The 25775-nt window shown below is 43.5% G+C and overlaps 1 protein-coding gene across 1 annotated transcript in view; it reads right to left on the bottom strand.

The window, feature by feature from the left end:
* Positions 1 to 25775, bottom strand: part of LOC139309037 (cytochrome P450 2K6-like) — a 54673-nt gene that overhangs the window by 19160 nt on the left and 9738 nt on the right. Inside the window, exons 3-6 of the mRNA XM_070933101.1 lie at positions 12589 to 12738; positions 11865 to 12025; positions 10155 to 10328; positions 9194 to 9341 (exon numbers count right to left, since the gene is read on the bottom strand). Coding sequence (XP_070789202.1) covers positions 9194 to 9341; positions 10155 to 10328; positions 11865 to 12025; positions 12589 to 12738 — 633 coding nt within the window. The remainder of the gene's footprint in view (positions 1 to 9193; positions 9342 to 10154; positions 10329 to 11864; positions 12026 to 12588; positions 12739 to 25775) is intronic.

Raw genomic sequence — 25775 nt, 5'->3', positions numbered from 1 at the left:
TGTCCACCTCCAAGGCACCCACCAACAATTCATTCAGACATTCAGAAAACTATTGAAGGCCTGGCTATTTACCTAAATTTTGTGATAGGTCAGGGGTGTCAAACTTGCATCATCACATCATCATCATATGATGTATCACAACTTTTTTGCCTTCGCTAAACTGGGAGTGGGCATTGCCAGCATGTGATGCATCTGGCCCGTGGGCCACAAGTTTGACACCCCTGTGATAAGTTGAGGTTGGAGCCCTGGTTAGATAGCTTTTGTGTTTTTTGTAGATCTTAAAGCCATTTATAAATCTATGTAACTGTAAGCAGTGCAGAATCACCAGAAATTAAGTGGTCTCCAAATTGGTGAATAAAAGTTAAATTAAAAATAAATATTTGGAGAACAAATCCATATATGAGGGAAATATTACAAAGATACAGAAAATACCATTAGTCATAATTTTAAAAGTGATAATGTTTGTGGAGTTCATAATTGGCTTAGGTACATCAGAAATATTTCATCTGCACTATTAGAAGATAAAGTCATGAAGCCAAGTATGCTTGTGCTACATATCTCATGATAGTAATCTGTGATCTCCTGTTTTAACACTTATTCCTCTTATTTCTCCTTCTTTTAAGAATATTTACATTTAAAGAAGAGATGAAGTAATGATGGCATGTGATGGGTAACGATGGTATGTGTTGGTGATAGGAGACTCACTACTCAAAGGAACTGAATCAGCAACTTGTAAACCAGACAATCTATCTAGGGAGGTTTGCGGTCTCCCAGGAGCAAAGATCAAAGATGTCACTGAGAGGCTTACTAAAATAATTAAGCCCACAAATTATTATTACCTTCTACTCTTTCATATCAGGATGAATATAATAAAGAGCCTGAAAACAACATCAAGAGACTATGAGCAGCTAGGCATGAAAGCAAAAGAGATGGGTACACAGGTGATGTTTTCATCTGCACACCAAATAAAGGATAAACATCCAATGAGGGAATGGAGAATTTTTGAAGTAAACCATTGCTTTAAAGGATGTTGCTGTCAAGAGAACTTTAAATTCCTAGATCATGGTCAACAATACCTATCTGAAGGAGTAATGACTGAGAATAGACTACAATTCACAGAAACTGGGAAGAAGGTTTCTTGGAAAACAGCTGGCTTGGATTATCTGAAGAGCTTTAAACTAAAGCTAGAAGGAGAAGGAAAATAATTTTTAGAATCTAGTTCCATGCATAAAGCTTAAAACAATCAACCAAGTGGCAAAAAAGAAGAGGAACTCAGATACAAAACAAGAGATGTAGGAAGCAAATGCAGGAACAGTGAAAAAGGACTCACATGCCTATACATTAATGTTCAAAGTATGAGGAACAAACAAGATAACCTTTATATTCAAGTAGATGAGGGCAGATACAACATTGTTGTCATTACTGAAACTTGGTGGGATGAAACCCATAACTGGAGCATACTGCTAGAAGGACTTTAATTATTCAGAAGAATCAGACCTAACAAAAGAGCAGGTGGTGTTGCATTATATGTAAGAAATAGCCACAGTTCTATAGAAATAAATAAAAAAACAATAACCCAAGGATGAAAATATTCTTAAATGCATTTGGGTTAATATAAAAGGAAAAAGCAATGACATTGCTATAGGTGTATACTGCAAGCAAAGGAAATAGATGAACTTCTTGCTAATCAGTTATTTAAAGAAACACACTACAATAATAATGGGAGAATTTAACTACCCAGACATCAATTGGGAAATAAACTGTGCATCAAGTGACAGACTTGAATGCTGGGCCCTATCTAACAGAATGCAATTCAGTGGTGAGAAAAGTAAGGTTTTACACTTAGGCAAGAAAAGCAGTGAGCATGAAACAAGGATGACCCTCATCTCCCCTATTGTTTATATTGGTGCTAGAAGTTTTGAATTAGGCAAGATGAGAAAATAACAGGTATAAATATCAAAAAGAAAGTTTATAAATTGAGAGCATTTGTTGACAATTTAGTTATGTTGTTGCAAGACCCTAAATCAATGCAAGACTCTAAACCAGTGATGGCTAACCTTTTTTATCTTGGGTGCCAAAAGTGCATGTGCGTGCCCACACCCATAATGCAATGCCTCCCACGCACACCCCGCCACCCTGAGCATGTGTGTGCAATCCCCCTGAGCTGCCCCGCCCCCCTGCACAGGCACATTTGACCCCACATGCTCCCCCACTCCACCCCATGCATGAGCATGCGACCTCCCCCTGTCCCATTTTGGGCCTAGCAGGCCTCCCTGAAGCCTCTGGAGACCGGAAATGACCCATTTCCAGATTTCTGGTAGGCCCGTTTTTCACCCTCCACACCCTCCAGGAGGGTGAAAACAGTCTCCCCCAGCCCTCCGGAGGCCTCCAGAGGCTGGAAACAGCCCATTTCTGGATGGCTCATTTTTCGCCCTCCCAGAGCCTCCATGAGAGCCCTGTACTTACCTGGCATCCAAAATGGGATTGGGAGGGGAGGGGCGGCATGAGCATGTGCGTGCGTCTCCCACATGTGTGGCAGAGACCCAAAAATCACCTGGCCGGCAAGAGGCGTGTGTGCATGCGCGGTAGAGCTGATCTAGGGTGACAGCTTGCATGCCCGCAGAAATGACTCCATGTGCCACTTGTGGCACACATGCCATAGATTCACCATCACAGCCCTAAACCAATGTAGAATATTTGATGAAAAAACTAAATGTTTTTTGAGCCTTAGCAGACTTTAAAATAAATAAACAGAAAACAATAATGTTTGTTAAGAATATGACCTCTCAGGATTATGAAATATTGACTAAAAAGTTGGGTTTTAAGGTGGAGAAAAAAGTGAAATACCCAGGGGTTATATTAACAAATACAAATGCTAAACTGTTTCAAAATAACTTTATGTCTCTTTGGAATGATATTAGAAAAGAATTATTAAAATGGTATAAATTGCAACTATCATTATTGGTACAGTAGAATCTCTGTAATTAAGATGAATGTTTTACTAAAGATGCTTTTTCTGTTTCAGACTTTACAAATATTTATAACTGAGACTCCATTTAAACAATGGCAGAGGGACATCACTAAATTTATATAGCAAGGGAGGGGGGAAACAAGAATTAGATATAAATTACTCTAAGATGCTAAGAAAGAGAAAGTTTGGGTTTACCAGATTTGAAATTGTACATTGATGAGAGTGGGTGACTCTCAAAATAAGAGGTCACTGGAGCTGGAGGGTCATGGATTACTAATTATAGTTATGGCATAACTATTTATAGTATGATTAGGTTAAAGTAAATGTTGATTTCAATAATTACTTTTTTAGATGTGCCAGCCTAAGAGTTTGAAATAGGTTCTCTGAGAAGATGTCCCTTTGGGTGTTGCCCCAGGAAGCTTTTTTCAGAAAAGAAAGGTACCAAGGGCAGATTGGTGGACTTTTCCACCAGAAACTTTTCTCTTAGGCTTAATGGATAAAGAACTGGGGTGGGGAATGGAAGTTTGATGTTATATAAGTTGATGGCAGCAAGAATAGTTTATACACAAAAATGAAAGGACGCTTTGATTTTTATAATGGATGAATGGCTGCAAAAATTATGGAGTTGACAGATATGGCTGAATTGACTGCTTTGATTAAAGAACATAATTAATTTTGTTTCTACTTGGAAACTGCTTTTGGACTTCGTGCTTGAGGTAGAAAAAATGAAACTTTGATTTAGGGTTTTGCTGATTAGATAGGTTTGTTGTTATATACAGTAAATGGCTAGTGTATATTATTATATAAAAGTAAAAAAGTTGAGGTTTTATGTCACTAATTTATTCTACTGCACCAAAAGGAGTCAGAAGTCAATGCTTTTCTTTTTCTTTTCCCCTTTACCCTACATTTCTTTTCTATTCCTTTTCCACCCTTATTTTCCCCTTCTTTTCATTTTTCTTTGTACTTCTGTATTTTACCATTTTGATAAACTAATAAAATATTTGAATGGGTAAAAAGAAAAGCAGTGACTGTGAAAGAGAGCTAGGTCTCCTATTGGACCACCACTTAAGTATGAGCCAGCTGTGTGCTGCAGCTGCCAAAAAAGCCAATGCTTTTGGGACAATATCAAGGTCACCTGAAGTATTAGTATCATTTTATAATGCTGGTAAAACCATACTTGAAATACTACATCCAGTTTTGGTCACTACAATAAAAAAAAAAATTGACACTCTAGAGCATGGGTGTCAAACTTGCCGTGTCAGGTTGCTGTCATGTGATGTTTCACAATGTTTCCCCTACACAGAGCTGGGGTGGTCATTGCCTGCATGTGATCCATCCAGCCCACGGGCCACCAGTTTGACATCCTTGTTCTAGCGAGTATTCTTGGTTCATCTTTTTCACGTCATTCAAGTAATTTAATTTAATTTAATTAATCATATTTCTATGCCGCCCAACTCCCAAGAGACTCTGGGCGGCTTACAACAGAAATAATACAAACAGTGAACATAATTTTTTTAAAAAAACAACATTATAAAAGCATTTTAAAAACATTAAAAACACATGCACACCATCCATGGCTGGATCTCGGAAGATTGAAAAGCTAGATCAACGGCCCCAGGCTTGCCGGAAAAGCCAGGTCTTCACCGCTTTCCGGAAGGCCAATAGGGTGTGGGTAGTCCAGACCTTAGGAGGTAATTGGTTACAGAGAGCTGGGGCAGCCACAGAGAAGGCCCTCCCCCGTGGGCCCGCCAGCCGGCATTGTTTAGCTGATGGGCCCCGGAGGAGACCAACTCTGTGGGATCTTACTGGTCGCTGGGAGCTATGCAGTAGAAGGTGGTCTCAAAGATAGCCTGACCCTGAGCCATGTAGGACTTTAAAGGTAATAACCAACACCTTGAATTGTGCACGGAGACCAATAGGGAGCCAGTGCAGCTCGCGGAGAATTGGTGTAATGTGGGTGTATCTAGGTGCACCCACAACAGCTCGCGCAGCTGCATTCTGGACTAACTGTAGTCTCCGAACACTCTTCAAGGGTAGCCCCATGTACAGCGTGTTGCAATAATCTAACCGTGAGGTGACAAGGGCATGAGTGACTGTGAGGAGAGCCTCTTGATCCAAGTAGGGTCGCAATTGGTGCACCAGGCGAACCTGTGCAAAGGTCCCCCTAGCCACAGCTGCTAGATGTTGCTCTAATCTTAGCTGTGAATCTAGGAGGACACCCAAATTGTGAACCCATTCTGAGGGGGACAATTTCTCCCCCCCTCCAGAACCAGGGATGAACAATCAACATAGTCTTTAGGAGGCAATACCCACAGCCACTCATCTTGTCTGGGTTAAGTTTGAGCCTGTTGACTTCCATCCAGACCTTCACAGCCTCCAAGCACTGGCACATCACATCCACTGCTTCACTGAACTGACGCGGGGTGGAGATATACAGCTGGGTATCATCAGCATATTGCTGATACCCCACCCCGTATCATCGGATGATCTCACCCAGCGGTTTCATGTAGATGTTAAATAGGAGGGGAGAGAGGACCGAGCCCTGAGGCACCCCGCAAATGAGGGGCCTAGGGGTCAACCTCTGTCCTCCTGCCAACACCGACTGTGACCGACCAGAGAGATAGGAGGAGAACCACTGTAACATGGTGCCTCCCACTCCCAACTCCCTTAGTCGTCCTAAAAGGTTACCATGGTCAATGGTATCGAAAGCTGCTGAGAGGTCAAGTAGCACCAAGATAGAGGAATGACCCCCATCTCGGGCTCACCAGAGATCATCCATCAGCATGACCAAAGCAGTTTCTGTGCTGTAGCCAGGCCTGAAGCCAGACTGAAAAGGTCTAGATAATCTGTTTCATCCAATGACCGCAGAAGCTGAAGTGCCACCACTTTCTCTACAACCTTTCCCACCAAGGGTAGGTTGGAGACTGGACAAAAGTTCTTTCATTCTGCTGGATCCAGGGAAGGCCTCTTGAAGAGGGGCCTTATAACTGCTTCCTTTAATGGTTGCGGGAAGGCACCTTCCCTCAAGGACATGTTAACTAAAGCCTGGAGCCACCCTCGTGTCAACTCTCTGGCCAAAACCAGCCAGAAGGGGCACGGGTCCAACAAACAAGTGGAGGAACTCATTGCTCCTACAGCCTTGTCCACTTCCTCAGAAGTCACAGGCTCAAATTCATCCCACACAATAGGACTAAGACCTGCCCCGTCATCTCGGTTGGAATTGCCCAATCAGAGTCCAGGCCCATCTGAATCTGAGCGACTTTATCTGACAGAAACTGCACAAACTCCTCAGCTCTACCCTGCAAGGGCTCCTCCACTCCCTCTATATTAAGGAGGAAGCAAGTCACCCTAAATAGGGCAGCTGGGCACAAATAAGTGGATGCAATAAGTGCAGAAAAATGCGAACATTTTGCCACCCGTATCGCCACTAAATAAGTCCTAATAAAGGTTCTTAAGAGTGTTCAGTCAGATTCGGAGTTACTGGTCCTCCAGCGTCACTCTAGACGTCTCTTCTGGCGCTTCATCTCCCGGAACTCCTCGGTAAACCAGGGAGTTTTCCTGGATCCACCGCCATGGAGAGGTCGCAAAGGCGCAATCCGGTCCAGTGCCCCAGATGCCGCTCTATTCCAGGCAGCTACCAGGGACTCAGCTGGACTGTGGACAAGGGAGTCAGGTATCTTCCCAAGCTCCTTCTGGAACCCTTCAGGGTCCATTAGGCACCTGGGGCAGAACCACTTTATCAGCTCTGCCTCCCTGTGATGGAGGAGTAGCGCCCTGAAGTCTAACCTCAGCAGGAAATGAACTGACCATGACAAGGGAGAAGCATCTATACTCCTTAATTCCAGATCATATCTCCACTGCCCCGAGAAAAACACCAGGTCAAGTGTATGTCCCCCCCATGAGTCGGACCCTGAACTACTTGGGTCAGGTCCATGGTTGTCATGGAAGCCATGAACTCCTGAGCCACATCTGAGGATTCACCAAGTGATGGCAAGTTGAAGTCCTCCAGTACCATAAGCCTGGGGAACTCCACCACCAGCCCGGCTACTGCCTCGAGCAGCACAGGCAGGGCTGTCGTAACGCAGCTGGGAGGCAGGTACGTCAACAACAAGCCCAACTGAGCCCCTGACTCTAAGAAGAGAGGAGGAGAGAGGAGTCTCTCAAGAGGAGAGACTCACAACCAACAATCTCAGGGGCAGGGATCCTGCAAGGGCAAAGACTCTTCCGGACAATAGCTGCCACTCCTCCACCCCTTCCCTGAAGTCGCGGCTGATGCAATATCTGGAACCCGTCTGGGCACATCTCTAGGAGGGGCACACCCGCCTCCTGGCCTAGCCAGGTCTCAGTTATGCATGCCAGGTCAGCCCCCTCCTCCAGGATTAAGTCCTGAATGAGGGGGGCCTTATTAACAACAGACCTGGCATTAAACAGCAGCAGCCTGAGGCCAGGGTCCTGACATCCCAAGTCACCAGGTATATGAGGCAAGCCCGGTGAACCAGAACCAGAGGGACCAGAACAAGTAATCACTTTGAGACAGCAAGTCCTAGTTCCCTGAGAGCGGCCTACCCCTCGGCTCTTGCCATATCTACCTCTCCCGGTCATAACTGCAATACTCCGGCTCTCCAACACCCCAGAGATCCTCTCCCCCACCTCAATGGCCCTCTTCTTCCCCGGCAGGCAAGGCACCCCACTCATACCGAGCCGGGAGTCATATCTGAGCCCCCATCTGCTTCTGTTTGCACACTCAGCAGAGGGGGCTCCATACCTTGCCCCCGGCTCCCTCATTCTCCCCAAATTCAGCCACTCCACTCCATTCCTTCCATCCAATCCATCCCAACACCCTCACACATACACACATGCACACCCTCCCCAAGATAAAATTAATGTATTGAGCAAAAAGATATCAGGTGAGTTAAATCAGATCTAAAAATGCTCTGGAGACTCCACCAATGGCTTGAGAGGAGCCACATATTGAGGTATCCCAGCAAACAGTGGGTGCCCTCCAGCCGTTGAACCTTGGCCCCATCCAGTCCTTTCCAAAAGCCGATGGTCACTCCACCATCTTGCCTTGGGGACCCCGTGGATTTCACAGAAACCTCCGGTTTTTCCTTCAGATGTTCCTCCTGGTTAAAGTCCTGCTTTCCTCTCCACCAGTACAGTCTAGGAAGCCACAACTTGGCTTTATTTAAAAACATTGCATGTGGAATAAACCTGGTTCTCTCCAAAGAAGGTCTCTGGCCCAGGATGTCTGTTTTGCCAGCGATGTGGAAAGTGGGGATTAAAGTCAATTAAAGTCAATTTGGCTGAAAATTTCCCCAAAAAGGACTCACCATTGCAAGAATGCTAATTAACTTAGTAGGTTCTTCTGCATCTACTTTCAGCTTGCTTAGTGATATTTCAGATCCTGAAGTTGCTGACTCATTCCTCAAGTAAACCACAACTCAGCTTGTCCATAGATTAAGGGTCATCCAAGCTTACGGTTGCTCCAGACGTTAGCTTCTTTCTTCCCTGAGCTGCTCCCCAGCCAGCCAGCCAGCCAGCCAGCCCACCCTTGTGAAGCCGAGGTGATGAACAACCTTGGGTGATAAGAAGGGCTCTAGGACCCAGGGGAATAAGGGCAGGCAAACTCTGGGAGCCAAACTGCAAATTCCTCTCTGTAACTTAGTCGTCCCCACACAGCGCAGTCCAAGTTATTTCCTCTTGGTTGTTGTTGTTGCTTCGATTGCTTCCTTCGTTTGCCTTCCCCTCCCTTCTCTCCAAACGCTTCGTTGGCTTCCTTCACTGGGGTAGAGATGTTAAAACAGTTGTTCCCTTCTGAACCAGTAAGCATAGTCTTCTTATCTCAGGCAGAGCCTTCTTCTTGCTCAGATCCAATTTGAACTGAGCTGTTTTGCCAACTCTTTCTCATGAGGAAAAGACACCTGGTAGATCCAGTCCTAAAACTTACACAGCTAAGAGAGTCTCCTAAGTAGGTAGAGATGATGACTCAGCTCTTCTCCAACAACCTCGTTCCTAAACAACATCAACCAGCTACCAAAACCTCTCCCACTTTATGGGGCCTATTTGTAGCACGGAACTCTTTCAGAGGCCTCCCTTGTGCGTTTCTGCACACAGAACAGAGAGAGGTCCATTCACTGAGCTGGTCAAGTAACATTCCAAATGCAAACAATTATTTATCAATTTTATATTTTTATTGGAAGTCAATGAAATGAAAGTACTTACTCTGAATTTCTGGATATTTCATCATTAGGAGTATGGACCAGGACAGTGTGTTTGCTATTGTTTCTGTACCAGCACCAAATAAATCATGTACAAGACCTATAAGGTTTTCATTACGGAAATATCCATCGTTTTTTATATTCATATTCTCCTGAAGTATATAAAGAAAATTCAAGTAAGGAAACACAACCTACTCACATAACCAATATTCCTAAAGTCTATGAAGTCTTCATATATAGTTAATATCTTTCCCCATGGTTTCAGTTGCCACAACAACTGAAGTTGCCCCCTAGAAGGGAAAACTCTAATATGAAACAATTATACATACAGAGAAACTATCAAGGGTGGGCTGCTGGGGGTTTGCAGGGGTTTGAGAGAACTTCTAGCTAAAATTCTGTGCAGTTCGGGACAACCCCCAAATCCCACTCCTGGATGGCCCTGCCCAACCCCCCCTAGGGGTACACTGCCTGTTTTGGATGAGGTAAGTGCAGGGTGCACACGGAGGCTCGGGGAGGGTGAAAAATGGGCCTACCAGAAGTTCGGGAAGGCCAGAAACGAGCCTATTCTTTGCAATTCTGTGCAGTTTGGGCCCTTTCTGCCTCCAGAGGGCTTACGGAGCCTGGGGAGGCTGATTTCACCCTCCCAGAGGCTCAAGGAAAGCCTCTGGAGCCTGGGAGAGCAAAAATCCCGCCCCACTGTGATGCAGGAGGCTGGCCACACTCACCCAGCAGCCAGGCAGAGAAGTCCTTGCTAAATTTTTTGAAGCCCACCCCTGGAAACCATTGACACAAGCCATTCCTCCAAAAAAGGGTAAATATTTATAGGATTTTAATGGGGGGCAGATTAAAATTTGTGTTTCCTTTTGTATTTCTGAAACAAGGACCTTAACCAATCTGCAGGTAGTTTCTATGGAGGTAAATTTTTAAGATATGTTTCGACACACACATATAAAATAATTTATTACTTCTCTTTGCCGAAGGAGAAATGATTTGATCAAATTCCTCTGGTCATTTTCATCAAGATCTTGGGAATATTCTTTCAAGATGGTCTGTGTGAAATCATGGAGCTCCATTTGATTCTTTATCATTAATTTAGGAGTAGTCAAAAGGAACCCCAACTTGGGAAACAAATTGTATAGCTGAAAGAATGATAAAGGAAAACTCATATTATGGAAGTTCTCAGGTGGACATCTCAAAGATGTATATGTTCCCCAAGTCTACAAAACAAAACCCCATGATAATAAGCAAGATCACATGACTGAATGAGCTTTGGATAGTCAATATTGCTAATTCACTAAGCCCCAAATTCTATGGACTAAACCTCCACACAGGTTTTGAAAGAGGGAGTGCTTATTTTCTACTATACTATTGAATGAGTTCCTGTGGTCACATTGTGTTGATTTCCAAACAAGGGATGTGAACCAACACTGCAAGAAATTCAACGCAAGTCTTAGTCAAGGGAGCAGTCTAGTACATGCATAAAGTACTGTATAAAGAAAAGGAAAGATATTTGCAGTGAAGGCTCTTACTTTTCACAAGTCTTTGCAAGGAAGGAAGAGGAAATGATGAGGCATACATCATGAGCTCATGTTAAAAAGCAGTTTCCATACTTGCATGCAACTACATAAGGGTAGGATTTGAATCCCGATATCATCATCTTCATGTTGTTTTTGGATTCATCTTGCTACAGGTGCCCAGGAGAAGCAACATGCTTTGCTTCTCAATAAAGCTTGAGGATCAATCAATCAGAATAGAGCTAGAAGAGATTTTGGAGGTCTTCTAGTCCAACTCCCTGCTCAAGCAAGAGACCTTATATCATTTCATCTTAAGGCTATCATCTTAAAAACCTCCAGTGATGAAACACCTACAACTTCTGAAGGCAAGCTATTCCACTGTTAGAAAGTTTCCTCTTAATTCCAGATTGCTTTTCTCCTTGATTAGTTTCCACCCATTGTTTCTTGTCTTGCCTTCTGGTGCTTTGGAAAATAAGTTGACCTCCTTCTCTTTGTGGCAGCTGCTCAAATACTGGAATACTGCTATCATGTCACCCCCATTACATTTTTTTCTCTAAACTAGCCATACCCAATTCTTGCAACCGTTCTTCATATGTTTTTGTCTCCAGGCCCTTAATCATCTTAGTTGCTCTTTGCACATTTCCCAAAGTCTCAACATTTTTTTCATAATGTGTCCAAAACTAAATGCAGTATTTCAGGTATGGTCTTACTAAGGTTTTATAAAGTGGTACTAATACTTCACATGATTTTGATTCTATCCCTCTGTTTATGCAACTAAGAATTGTATTCACTTTTTTGGCTGCTGGCATATACTGCTGGCTCATATTTAAGTGATCATCCACTAGGACTCCAAGGTCCCTCTCATAGTTACTGTTTTTGAGCCAGGTTTTGTCTAATCTGTACTTATACCTTTGGTTTTTCCTGTCTAAATGTAAAACCTTGCTTTTCTCCGCATTAAATTTCATGTTGTTGGATACGGCCCATTGTTCAAGTCTATCAAGATCTTTTTGGATCCTTAACTTGTCTTCATGGCTGTTGGCTATTCCTGCCAGCTTAGTGTCATCTGCAAATTTGATTAGTTCCCTTTCTATTCCCTCATCTAAGTCATTGTGCTGTCTGTTTTTCGTGACTTTTTTTTTCAAATAAAAAAACTTAGATTACCAATATAGCAGGACTTCCTGAAAGCCGAATATTTTCACTGTTTATCTTCACTAGTTTTATAAATTTGGTATCTTCATATTCATAGCGTTCCCCAAATAGAATAGAAACTATGATGTTGGAAACAGCAGCAGTCAGAATTGTTGTGACGTCAAAGGGTTTTCCTTGGCAAAACAATAGATAAAAAAGAATTGTGAATCAAACCAGGATTAAATCTGCTTTTTCCTGCATTTATACTCAAAATCGGCTTACATAAAGGGAATATTTATCATAGAAGGCCATCTCTTAATAACTTTAGATTATATCTTTCTGTTCTTTAAGAAACTGCCATTTGATTATCCTTCACCCAAAGTGGAGAGAATTAACTCCAATTTACAAGACATTTTCCTGCTCGGAGGAAAGACTTGCAACCCGCTGTAAATAGTCTCTCTAGAGGAGTCTGTACAGAAGAGTAAGTTTAGAAGTGTTATTTATCAGAGACTGTTTCATTATACTGAATTCAGGTCCTCTGGAACCATTTTGCCATCCATAAGTCATATTTCTGTAAATATACTTAGCAAAAATTAGACAATTTTAAAGGAGAAAACAATGAATTAGGAATTGTTGGAAAGAAAGTATCCTCCCCAAAAAACACTCTTTATTTGATATAATCTGAGGAAATTATTTCCCATTCTACATTTGTCCAGGAAGATGCTCCAGTAGAGATTAGGAGGAAATCCCAGCCCACCTGCATAAATTTCCATTGTCTTTGTTAAGACACTGCACTCTTCTGTGATTTTGTCTTCAATTATCCTCTTGCCCATTCCGTGCTCCCGTAAAGTGGATAATGTAAACCGTCGCATCACTTTCCAGTTCTCACCATGAGCAAAAACAAGACCTAAAGAAATATTTATCTATATAAATAAAAATGTAAATGTCTGTTTGTACATAACCGCACATCTCCGAAAGTTCTTCACCGATTGCTTTCAAATTTTGACACAACGTTGCATTCGACTATGGGCGTGTTTTTATATACCTATATTATATACATGTCACACCTGTGACAGGTAAAAACATGAAAAACATTGGAAAACATTGAAAGACTGACAAACATTGAAAAACATTGAAAAACAGCGCCACCTGCTGGACGTAAAACCAACACACCAACATTTTACCACATGAATTTTGAAAATTAAATCACAAATTTTTCACTAGGTATAATTCCAAAATATATCAACAAAAAAATATCAGCAGTCACTCAGATACAGCAATCAGATACAGAAGACTCAGGTAGCACATACATTTACATGTTTAAAAATGCTATAAAAATTGTTGCTCTGTTCTCTGAGGAAACATACTACACCACAGCTGCAGTTGTGTTTTTACTGAATGAAATGTCTAAAAATAGGCATTTGCACATATATACCTGAATACTTATAGGAAGCACAGATGAAGGGAATTTTGGGGAAAAGCAGACTGGTTATGAAATGTCACTCCATCAATAATTTCCAGGATAGATAAATCACTTAGTAACAAATCTTGGCAATGCCGTGAAAAAAAATGAACATTTTACCACATGAATTTTGAAAATTAAATAACAACTTTTTCACCAGATATAATTCCAAAATATATCAACAAAAAAATATCAGCAGTCCAGATACAGAAGACTCAGGTAGTCCTCGACTTGCAACAATTCACTTACTGACCATTTGAAGTTACAATAGTACTTAAAAAAGTGACTTATTACCATTTTTCATGCTTATAACTGCTTGACAACTGACTTACATTTATGACGGTTGCACTGTTCCTGGGTCATGTGATCACTTTTTGCAACCTTCTGACAAGCAAAGTCAATGGAGAAACCAGATTCACTTAACAACAGGGTTACTAATTTAAAAACTGCTGTGATTCACTTAACAAATGTGGCAACAAAAAAAGTGGTAAAATGGGGCAAAACTCACTTAAGAAATTTCTCACTTAGCAATGTAGATTTTGGTTTCAAAATTGTGGTTGTAAATTAAGGACTACCTGTATTAAAGATTGATTGGATTCGATTGGAAAGATTTAAAGAGCTCAAAACCAGATAAGAAAAATATAGTGCTACAAACATAGCAATAGAAACTTAGATATAGAAATTCATAATTCTATAAAATATAAATAGTTGTTGTTGTAGCGCGGGAATAACGAGAGGCACAAGCAAGCTAGTGACAAAAGCTCTTTAATTCAGGGTGAGACTTCAGCGAAGAAACACAGGCAACAGTCCTCTTTATATACTTTTCAGAGGCAACCATGAACCAATCAGAATTCACTGTACATTTGAATTTCCCGCACAAAATAGATACATACATAACACCCCTCCCAGAAGGCACTTATCCTATCTATTTACATATTTACATACAAAATCATGCAGGTGACCAGGGCGTGTCTTAGTTCTGGTTGATCTGCGCAGTTCAGTTGTTGGCGAGGCATCGAGCCAGTCAGAGGGGCCTCCCGTCTCTCCCGGCTCCGCCAATGGAACCTCCTGGATTTCTCCGGAGGTGTGGCTATCCCCGGCTGGGAGTGTCGACTCGCTGGGGTGGCGCTGGACCCCTGGGTTGCCAGATAAGTATTCTGGCTTACTCGGGCTTGAGGTAGCTGTGTCAGGAAAACTTTGGTAGTTAGGACTCACAGTAATTGAATTTTCGTGTTGTAACCATTTACGCAATTGATCTATATGTCTCCTCCAAATTTTACCATGCCCTATATCAACTGTGTATGATTTTGGACCGGTAAACGGTGGTTTCCCTCTACCCATAATGGCCCATTGGTGTAGTTTCTAGCAAATACTGGTGTTCCCACTTCGAATTGCCTTAGTCCTCCCCCTTCCCCCTTGAAGCCATCGGGGGAGTAATTGGGATGCAATCGATCGAGAATACACCTTAGCTTTCGGCCCATTAAAAGCTCGGCTGGGCTGTGGCCCGAGGTGGGGCACGGGGTGGCGTGCTGTACAGCTAAGAACTCATCTATCCTAGCCTGCCGGTCCCCTGCATCGAGCCGGGAAAGAGCTTCCTTGGCCGTTCTCACAAATCTCTCTACAAGGCCATTCGAAGCCAGATGAAAAGGAGCAGATAATGCATGTCTTATGCCTATCTCGGCCAGGTAGCCCTCAAATTGAGTCGCCGTGAATTGGGGCCCATTGTCAGATACCAGGGTGTCCGGCAACCCATGTGTTACAAACAGTTTTCTGAGTACTTTGCTTACGGCCTCAGAGGTGGTAGATGGCATTAAGGCAATCTCGAGCCACTTAGTATATGCATCTACAATGATTAGAAAGTTCTGACCGTGGAACGGGCCAGCGAAATTGATGTGAATCCTCCCCCACGGTCCCTTTGGTTTTTCCCATTCCCGAACAGAAGCTATAGGAGGATCAGGGGGGGATTCCTGGCAGGGACTGCACTTCCCCACCCACTCAGTGACGTCTTGGTCGAGATGTGGCCACCAAACATAACTATGAGCTAGGCCTTTCATGCGAACAATACCAGGGTGTCCCTCATGCAGCATAGTTAAAACCCTGTGCCTCAACCGTGAAGAAATGACCACCCTGTCTCCCCACAATAAGCAACCCCCCAACATAGATAGTTCATTTTTCTTGTTAAAGTACAATTGAAAATCCCCACTGTCCACCTTGGTAGGCCAACCCCGCATTACCCAGCCCATCACAGTGCACAAAACAGAGTCCCTGGCAGAAGCCTTTGCCACCTCGTTTGAAGAAATGGGGCCCGGGGACACAACCTCAATGAGTAAAACTGGGGCTTCCGGAGTTGGGTTTTCTAACAGTTTGGGCAAGGGGCATCAGCTGAGGTGTCAGCATGTCCCAGAGTTCTGCCCGGCCGGTGGAGCAGTCTGTAGGAATAGACAGCTAAGAAAATGGACCATCTGGTCATCTGGGGAGAAAGAGCAGCCAGGGTCGGTTTATCTCCAGCCAAAAGTCCCAAAAGAGGCTGGTGGTCCGTAATGAGTTCAAAAGTTCAGCCAAACAAGTACTCGTGAAATTTTTTGACCCCAGCTACAGCCACTAACGCCTCCCTGTCCAACTGGCTGTAGTTCCTTTCAGCACTCGATAAGGTGCGAGAGTAATAGGCGATGGGCGCCTCTAACCCGTTCGGCAGTCTATGGCTTAAAACTGCACCTACGCCAAAGGTGGAAGCGTCACACACCAATACTAGAGGTAGTTCTGAATTGTATTGAATTAGGAAACTGTCCTCAGACAAAAGTTTCTTTACTGCATTGAATGCAGCCGCTTCTCGTTTGCCCCAAACCCAGGGAACGTTTTTTCCAAGGAGCCTGTGCAGTGGCTCTGCAATGGTGGCTTTGTGTTTTAAAAACATGGTGTAAAAATTAAGAAGCCCCAAGAAGGCCTGCAGTTCGGCCTTCGATTTAGGGGTGGACGCATTCTGGATGGCCCTGACTTTGCTTTCTGTGGGGTGAATGCCTGTGCTGTCGATTCGGTAGCCTAAGAATTCCACTGATGGAACCGCTATTTTGCATTTTGCTCGTTTGAGTTTGAGCCCCGCTTCTCTGAATCTGGTTAGAACTTTTCTAACCCTATTTCCTAGCTGTGTCTCATCTTGGCCACTAATTAAGACGTCATCGAAATATGGGACGACTCCTGGGAGGCCTTGTAGAAGGCGCTCCATGGTACTCTGGAAGAGCCCCGGGGCTTTGCTAACCCCAAACTGTAGTCTAGTGCATTTAAAGGCACCTCTGTGAGTTACTATGGGCTGTGATTCTGCCGTAGCGTCATCTACTGGCAGCTGCTGGTATGCCTGCGCAAGGTCTAATTTTGCGAATAGCTTGCCAGGCCCCAGGGAGTGTAGTAGATGGTGGACGATCGGAACGGGATAGGCGCTCTGCTGCAATGCCTTATTGATCGAACACTTATAGTCAGCGCAAATTCTAATTGATCCATCCAATTTAACTGGCGTGACTATTGGGGTTTCCCACTTAGCGTGATCTATGGGAACTAACACCCCTTGTTTAATGAGCTTGTCGAGCTCTGCATCAATTTTGGGCTTTAAAGCAAATGGAACCCGTCTTGCCTTAAGCCTGATTGGCGCTACGTTGGGGTCTAAATTAAAAGAGATGGGGTCCCCACGTACTTGCCTAGCATCTCCTCAAAAACGTCCCGAAATTCGTGAAGAATGGTTTCTTTGAGAGATGGGCCACCGATGCTGTGGATGCCCGTGAAGCCCATGCCGAGGGCTCGGAACCACGCCATGCCCAGAAGACTTGGTAGCGGCTTGCTTATGATGGTCAGGGGCAGCTCTTTCTGGAACTCGCCGTAGAGGTGACCCGGAACGTGCCCACGCCTTCTACGGGAACTCGGTTTCCCTGGTAGTCGAGGAGGTGAACTTTCTGTCGGGACAGCTGGACTTTCTGGAACTTAGGCAGGAGCGCTTTGACTGTTGTCCAGGACATGATTGACAGTGTAGACCCGGTGTCGATTTCCATTTTGCATGGTCTGCCTTCGATTTCTACTTTCGTGTAGACTTTCTCATCTTCGGTTGTGCTGGCTTGGCCAATTCTCGTGCTGTAGGTTTCCCGCTTTTGAGATTCGCGCTGTTTTCTCGCGCTGTCATCTTTGATTGGCTGTTTTGAACGAGCCGGTTCTGGTTGGTCGCGGTAGTCACGTGGCTTGCGACTATGCGGAAATTGAGCTCTGCAAACTTGTGCTAGGTGGCATTTCCTATCGCAACGCCTGCAAATGGCGTCTCTGTATTTACACGATTGTCTCTCGTGATCCCCACCACAGCTGGGACAGTTCTCGTGGCAGCGGCTCTGCTCGCTCTTTTTCTTCTCCGTGTGGAAGACGTCCTCATCCGACTCTTCCTCCGTGCTGGTTCGCGCCTCCTCTCTGTGGACGGGGGCTGTTTTCGGGCTGTCTTTGCTTGGCAGTGGCCGCTGTAGTGCTTCAGAAGCTTTTGTAGACGCTTCGTGTGCTCTGACTTCGTCAAGCGCACTGGCTAATGTTAGATCTGGCTTGGCCAGAAGACGCCTTTGTAATCGAGTGTCTCTAATGCCACAAATCAATTGCTCGAGTAGCGCGTCGTCTAGGTCTCTGTAGTCGCAATGTGTTGCAGCTTTTCAAAGTGCGGCCACATATGCGCTGACCGGTTCTCCTTCCCTTTGTACACGTTGCCGGAGCTTGTAGCGCTGTACAAATTTTGAAGGAACTGGAGCATAGTGGGCTCTCAGGTTCGCTTGAAGGACATCCCAGGGGACCGTCTGGACTGGGGTTGGCTCGCAGAGGGACTCGGCCATCTCAGAAACGTCTGGCCCACAGTGGCTTAAGAACAGGGCTCTTTTTTGGTTCACTGAGAGCCCTTGCATTTCGCTTGCTTCCAGGGAGCACTCGAACCTGGTCAGATATGATCCCCACTTCTCTTGGGTCGGATCGAAAGGTTTGGGCAGGACGTAGGCAGACATCGCAATATGTCTCCGTAGTCCATTCGTCACCCTGGCTGGAAGTCCAAGCTCTTTTAGTTTGCTTCTTGTGGCCTCAATCCCACCTTCGTCGCCAATGTTGTAGCACGGGAATAACGAGAGGCACAAGCAAGCTAGTGACAACGGCTCTTTAATTCAGGGTGAGACTTCAGCGAAGAAACACAGGCAACAGTCCTCTTTATATACTTTTCAGAGGCAACCATGAACCAATCAGAATTCACTGTACATTTGAATTTCCCGCACAAAATAGATACATACATAACAGTTGTAAATTAAAGTAATGGGCTCTAGCTTAAGATAGGTAGGAGAGTAGAAATAAATATATTGTTAACATAACATGCTGTGGTGTGGAGAGCTGCGAAGGCCTGGCCTGAAAAGGTAAGGATGATGGTGGGGGATGCAGAAGAGGCCAGGCCAGAGACAGAGATAAACAGAGAGAGAGGGAGAGAGATACATAGAGAAATACAGAGATACAGAGGGGGGGAGAGAGAGACATAGAGAGATACAGAGGGGGGAGAGAGAGAGACATAGAGAGATACAGAAGGGGGAGAGAGAGAGAGACAGAGAAATACAAAGAGAGAGGGGGAGACAGAGAGGGAGGATTTTGTGATTCCCATTGTTTTTTAGCAACCGATTCTCTGTCCTAATCACCAGCTGCGTAGGCGTGGCTCGGGGGCTGTCATATGACTGATGAAAGTGAGTGACGTCGAGTTGGCCACACCCACCAAATGTTCGTGGAGAGTTTGGAACTTCAGCCTCGCTCTTTTAGCCCAGTGGAAGCACCAGACTGGGCCACAGCAACGCATGGCCGGGTACAGCTAGTTGTGAAATATAATTTTAAAATCCTTTGCAGCTCATTCTTGTTTCATAGCTTTAATAAAGCATGCTCTGTCAATTTTATCAAGCATTTCATCCACTCTGTCCCAAAACTTGGCTGACAAGTTTTTCAAAGTTTGTGCTAAGTATTTCTCCTCAATTTTCTTTTTCCTCTCTCTTTGATAGCTAGCCTTCAAAACAAAAATGAAAGCAATCTCAATTTCTTTAGGAGCAAATATCTTCTAAATTGGTGGGCCTCAACTTTTGGGCACTTAGGGACTTTGGAAAACAATTTTTCCTCAGATTGGGTTTTACACACTAACTAGATCCTGCACATGCATAGATGAAGCTTCACTTGTTTGCACAACCCGGTTCTTAATGGACTGTGGACTGCGGGCTCTAAAATATTCAGAACTATTCTAAATTATTCAAAACTATAATTCCAAATCCTTCTGGCCCCTTAATATGTTATTAATTTTCAAAAATAAATATTTTGGACTATGTGGCAATCCATTCAATAGAGTAGAGTAGGGTAGGGTAGAATAGAGTAGAATAGAATAGAATAGAATAGAATAGAATAGAATAGAATAGAATAGAATAGAATAGAATAGAATAGAATAGAATAGAATAGAATAGAATAGAATAAACAGATGAAGAATAATAGAAGAATAGAATTGGAAGGGACCTTGGAGGTCTTTTAGTCCAACCCCCAAGCAGGAAACTTTCGAACAAATGGTTGTCCAGTTTCTGTTTAAAAGCCTCCAGTGTTGGAGCACGCACAATTTCTAAAGCAAGTCATTCCACTGATTAATTGTTCTCACTGTCAGGAAATTTTTGCTTAGTACTAGGTTGTTTCTCTTCTTGATTACTTTCCATCCATTGATTTTTGTCTTGCCTTCTCATGCCCACCCCTTCTTTGGGACAGTCCCTCAAATACTGGAAAAATGATATCATGTCACCTCTAGTCCTTCTTTTTATTAGATTAGACATGCCCATTTTCTGAAACAGTTTTTCATGTTTTAGCCTCTTGCCCAGAGGTGGGATTCATTTACCTTCCCTACTGGTTCGCAAATGCAAGTGCACGCACCTCATCTGCACATGTTCTGTGCATGTGCAGTGCTTGCACATTACATCCGGGTGGATGGGCAGAGCCTCCTGCAGTCACCACTACCGGTTTGCCCGAACCGGACAGAACTGGCTGAATCCCATCTCTGCTCCTTCCCTCTAATCATTTTTGTTGCGGTTCTCATACAAAAGTCCACTATGACTCCAAGATCCCTCTTGCTGATACTGCTATTGAGCCAAGTTTCACCTAATCTGTACCTGCGCATTTGGTTTTCCTCACCTAAGTATAAAACCTTATTTTTCTCTACATTGAATTTTATTTTGTTAAATAGGGTCCAGTGCAGTGGTGAAATGTAAAATTTGTTACTACTGGTTCTGTGGGTGTGGCTTGGTGTGTGTGTGTGGGGGGGGGAGTGTAATATGACTGAGTGGATGTGGCCAACTTTTTTTTTTTTACTTTTAAAACCATTTTTTCTACAACCTCTTCAGCTGATCGGCAGAAGCTTTTTTTTTTTAAAGTCTCTGACGATCCCAGCTGACTTGCTTGATCGACAGAGGCTTTTTTTCCTTTTAAAAACATTTTTTCTATAACCTCTTCAGCCGAAGAGATTGTAGAAAAAATGCTTTTAAAAGCCTCTGATGATCCCAGCTGAGCCGCGCGATTCTCCGAACCACCCACCTCCATCGCTACCGGATCGGGCAATCCAGTCCGAACTGGGAGCATTTCACCCCTGGTCCAGTGTCCAAGTCTGTCAAGATCCATCCAGATCTTGAGCCTATCTTCTGGGTTCTTTGCTATTCATGCTAGTTTGGTGTCATCTGCAAATTTGATGACTTCCCCTTCTATTCCTTCAACTAGATCATTTATGAAGAAATTGGGCCTAAAACAGAACCTTGGGGGTACCTCACTGCTTACTTCCCTCCATGTAGACGTAGTTCCATTAAGGACTACACGTTGAGTGCAGTTTGTCAACCAGTCACAAATCCATCTGGTGGATGGATTTTTAAAAAATTAAAATCAAATTTACATTATCTCTTAATGATGCAGAAATTCACCTACTAAATTTGGGTGAATTTTCTGGTCAAAAGGGACTTATGTCATTAAACTGTAAAAAAAAAAAAAATTAAACAAATATTCCAAAAAAAGTGATTAAACTCAATAGCTCTAACTGTGAGAGGGATCTAGGAGTCCCCTAGTGGACAACCATTTAAATATGAGCTGCCAATATGGTGTGGGTGCTAAAGAAATCTAATGTAATCCAAGGCTGCATCAACAGAGGGATAAAGAGGGATAGTATCAAGGTCACAGGAAGTCATAATACCACTTTATACTGCTTTGGTAAGACTCCATTTGGACCAGTTTTGGTCCCTGTGATAAAACAACAACACTGCAGATGAATTTAAGGCCCTGAAAGGCTGTTTGAGCAAATGTGACCTTGGTATAATCCTAACTCTCAGCTAGTTTATTCATAAACCAAACATAAAGATAGCAGTTTATATGGAAAAATCTCACCATCTCTTCTATGTTCCATAGAATTTACTTCCGTGTGGATCCAGCATCCATCAGTGACTCCAATTGCAAAACCTGGTTTGCTAATGAAAGCCCACAAGGCATCACATTTTCATGACACTTACAGGAAGTGAAAAGACATTTGTTTCTAAGTGATCTTCACACTAAACATGTATTTATTTTTTCCTGCAGGATTGGAATTTTGAGGATATTTTCTAACCATCTTTGAAAATATCCAAAAAGGCATTTAAAAAGAAAAAAAGATGTTTCAATGGATTTTGAATTGCAGACCACCAATGAAAACCCACAGGCTCCTCTTGCCAGGAGAAATGGCAGGAGATGATTGAAATAGGGCCTTGGGAGATATCCTTTGAGTGACCTGCATTTTTCTATTAATGCTTGGCTGCTTAGACAAACTAGTTCTTCTTGTTTCACAAGCCACAAAATAACAAATTATCTATAATCTTGGTTGAATAATTATTTCCCATGTGTGTTTTAATTAGCAAACCTGCTACAGTAGTTAATCCTCCCTCATATATAATCTTCTTTTGCTGATGCCTAAATTGAAGGGCTTTGAAATTTGAAATGTTTTAAAATGGACTCAAATGTTTTAAAATGGACTCACATGGTGAATGCAATCACCATGTGAGTCCATTCCATGGGATATCCTCCTACTTTTGCTTTCTATGCATGGTATGGGAGGAATCAAGCTGGTGCAGTAAATATTGGGATTTCATTAATAATTCTGTTTGTGTTAATGGTAGTTATCTTGGTGCCTTTCCCAATAATACTCTCTTCGATATCCAGTTAGAACATGTTTAAATTAATTGTTCCTTACTCAGGCACACACTTCCAACACTGCAGGTAATATTGTCATCATATGTGTCTTCCTGTGTTTTTATTGACATAGAATAATAAATATATAGATTTGTAATAGCTTCTGTGGCAGTGCATTTCCATGCAGTGCATTAGATGAATGTTATGATAGAATAAGTGATGGGGGGGAAATGTATATTAAGGGGGAGACACTTGCAAAAACATTACAAAAAGAAAAGGTTTATATCTCCAGTTCCCTCCATTGACACTGAGGGTTTTAAGTTACAGTGGCACAAGAAAGGTTTCAGTTGGATTTTCATCCTGGTTGGGTTTCCAAAGGCTGCCTTGCTCATCTGAGGTTTTTCTGGTGAAAACCTCTGGTGAAAATTTCCTCATGATACTGATCATAAAGGATTGCTAACTATGATCCAGAATGAAGTAACTCACAAAATCCGTTTGTTGCTTCTTCAAAAAACGGGGATGGTAGCTCTCTCTACAAATGTATCAGCCTGGTTCTCTACAGCAGGAAAAACTATGCATAATGAGGGGACCTATACTGGAAAATGCAGACACCAGGACCTTCCACACCCCAAAATTGTAAAACAAACAAACCAGACCTGATTCAGATTTGTTTCTGGATATGACTTGTGTTGTTTAATTTAATTTAATTTAATTTAATTTAATTTAATTTAATTTAATTTAATTTAATTTAATAATTTAATTTAATTTAATTTAATTTAATTTAATTTAATTTAATTTAATTTAATTTAATTTAATTTAATTTAATTTAATTTAATTTAAAATTTAATTTAATTTAATTTAATTTAATTTAATTTTTTAATTTAATTTAATTTAATTTAATTTAATTTAATTTAATTTAATTTAATTTAATTTAATTTCCAATTTATATACCGCCCTTCTCCCTGAGGACTCAGGGCGGTGCACAGCCAGAATTAAGAACATGAAATACAAATATTAAAAACAATTAAAATATATATAAATTTGGCCCCAAAAAATTAAGAATCACAAACCAATTAAAACATTTAAAAATTCTTCTTAAGCCAGCCCGGCTTGCTGGAAAAAGTGGGTTTTAAGGGCACGGCGAAAGGCACTGAGGTCTTGAATTCTCCTTATCTCTGGGGGCAACTGATTGTTATTGTAAGGCTGGCTTGTCTTTTTATTCTCAAGCTTCCCCTAGTAATGACTAGGTATAATCAAAGTGGTTAAAGAGCCCGAGCTACTCGACATGATAGCCACGGTGGCAGTTGATACACCCAGGCTTATGGTCATGGGTGATTTCAACTTGCCGTCCATTGGTGAAACGTTGGAGATGGCTCGGGAGTTCATGGCTTCCATGACGGCCATGGACCTGACCCAGTTAGTTCATGGCCCCACTTACAGGAGGGACACACTCTGGACTTGATTTTTGTCTCTGGCCAGTGGTTGAGTGGTCTTATTATAGGGGATATAGACACAAAACCCTTGTCATGGTCAGATCACTCACTCCTTCGTCTGGACCTTCGAACTGCTACACCCCACCGCAGGGAGGCGGAACCAATTAGATGGGTCCGCCCCAGGCGCCTGATGGATCCTGAGAGGTTCCAGATGGAGCTTGGGCCATTTCCTGAAGATCTGGCACACGACTTGGCCGAGGACCTGGTGGCTGCCTATGATCGGGCGGCTGGTGGGGCCTTGGATCGAGTCGTGCCTTTGCGGCCTCTGACCCGGTGCCGATCCCTCACGGCTCCTTGGTTCACCGAGGAGCTGAGGGAGATGAAGCGCCGGAAAAGACGCCTGGAGAGCGATTGGAGGGCCAGTCTCGCTGAATCTGACCGAACACTGGTAAGGTCGCAAAGAGCCTTGATAGTACAGTGGTCTAATGCACCCTGTTATTAACCAGCTGCCTGCAATTACTGCAGGTTCGAATCTCACCAAGGCTCAAGGTTGACTCAGCCTTCCATCCTTTCTAAGGTAGGTAAATTGAGGACCCAGTTGTGGGGGCAATAAGCTGACTTTGTATAAATATACAAAAGTATGAAGACTATTGCTTAGCGCATTGTAAGCCGCCCTGAGTCTCCGGAGAAGGGCGGCATATAAATCAAAACAATTTTTTTTTAAAAAAAGACCTACCTAGTGGCAATAAAAGCGGCAAAGTTTAATTACTTTTCCGCTCTTATTGTGTCATCAGAGAATCATCCGGCTGCCCTGTTTAGGGTGACCCGCTCCCTGCTCCACCCGGGAGCGCGGGAGGACCCCCTGAAAGGCAGGGCCGAGGATTTCGGACAATATCTGTATGACAAAATCGCTCAGATCCGGGGGGATTTGGACTCTGACTGGGTAGATTCGGGCAGGATGGCGAGGAATAGTCTTGAGAACATTATCTGGGAAGAGTTTGACTCTGTGACCCCTGATGACATGGACAGGATTCCGGGGAGACTTAGTATGGCCACATGTTTACTGGATCCGTGTCCCTCCTGGTTAGTACTGGCTTCCCGGGAGGTTACACAAGGCTGGCTCCAGGGAATTATTAACGCTTCATTGAGTGAGGGTTACTTCTCCACGGCCTTGAAAGAGGTGGTGGTGAGGCCTCTCCTCAAGAAGCCTTCCCTGGATCCGGCAGTATTAGCTAACTATTGTCTTGTCTCCAACCTTCGCTTTGTGGTGAAGGTTGTCGAGAGTGTGGTCGCACGACAGTTTCCGCAGTACCTGGAGGAAACATCTTATCTAGATCCGTTCCAGTTGGGTTTCAGGCCCAGGCACAGCACGGAAATGGCATTGGTCGCGTTGGTAGATGATCTCTGGAGGGTTCGGGACAGGGGTTGCTCCTCTGTTCTGGCCCTGTTAGACCTCTCAGCAGTTTTTGATACCATCGACCATGGTATCATGCTGCACCGGTTGGAAGAGTTGGGGATGGGGGGCACCATGTTATGGTGGTTCTCCTCCTTTCTCTCAGACCGGTTGCAGTTTGTGTTGGCAGGGGGGCAGAGGTCGATCTCGAGGCCTCTTATATGTGGAGTGCCTCAGGGGTCAGTCCTCTCACCCTTTCTGTTCAACATTTATGTGAAGCCGCTGGGTGAGATCATCCGTGGCTTTGGGGTGAAGTACCATCAGTACGCTGATGACACCCAGCTGTACATCTCCACCCCAGGCCACCCCAACGATGCCCTTGAAGTGATGTCCCGGTGCCTGGAGGCTGTGCGGATCTGGATGGGGAGAAACAGGCTCAAGCTCAACCGTTCCAAGAC

Source organism: Pituophis catenifer, unplaced genomic scaffold, assembly GCF_029215685.1.
Source record: "Pituophis catenifer annectens isolate HBS135680 unplaced genomic scaffold, rPitCat1.0.hap2 SCAF_1, whole genome shotgun sequence".
NCBI classification, from domain to species: Eukaryota; Metazoa; Chordata; class Lepidosauria; order Squamata; family Colubridae; genus Pituophis; species Pituophis catenifer.
This window is presented reverse-complemented; position numbering and strand designations above follow the sequence as displayed.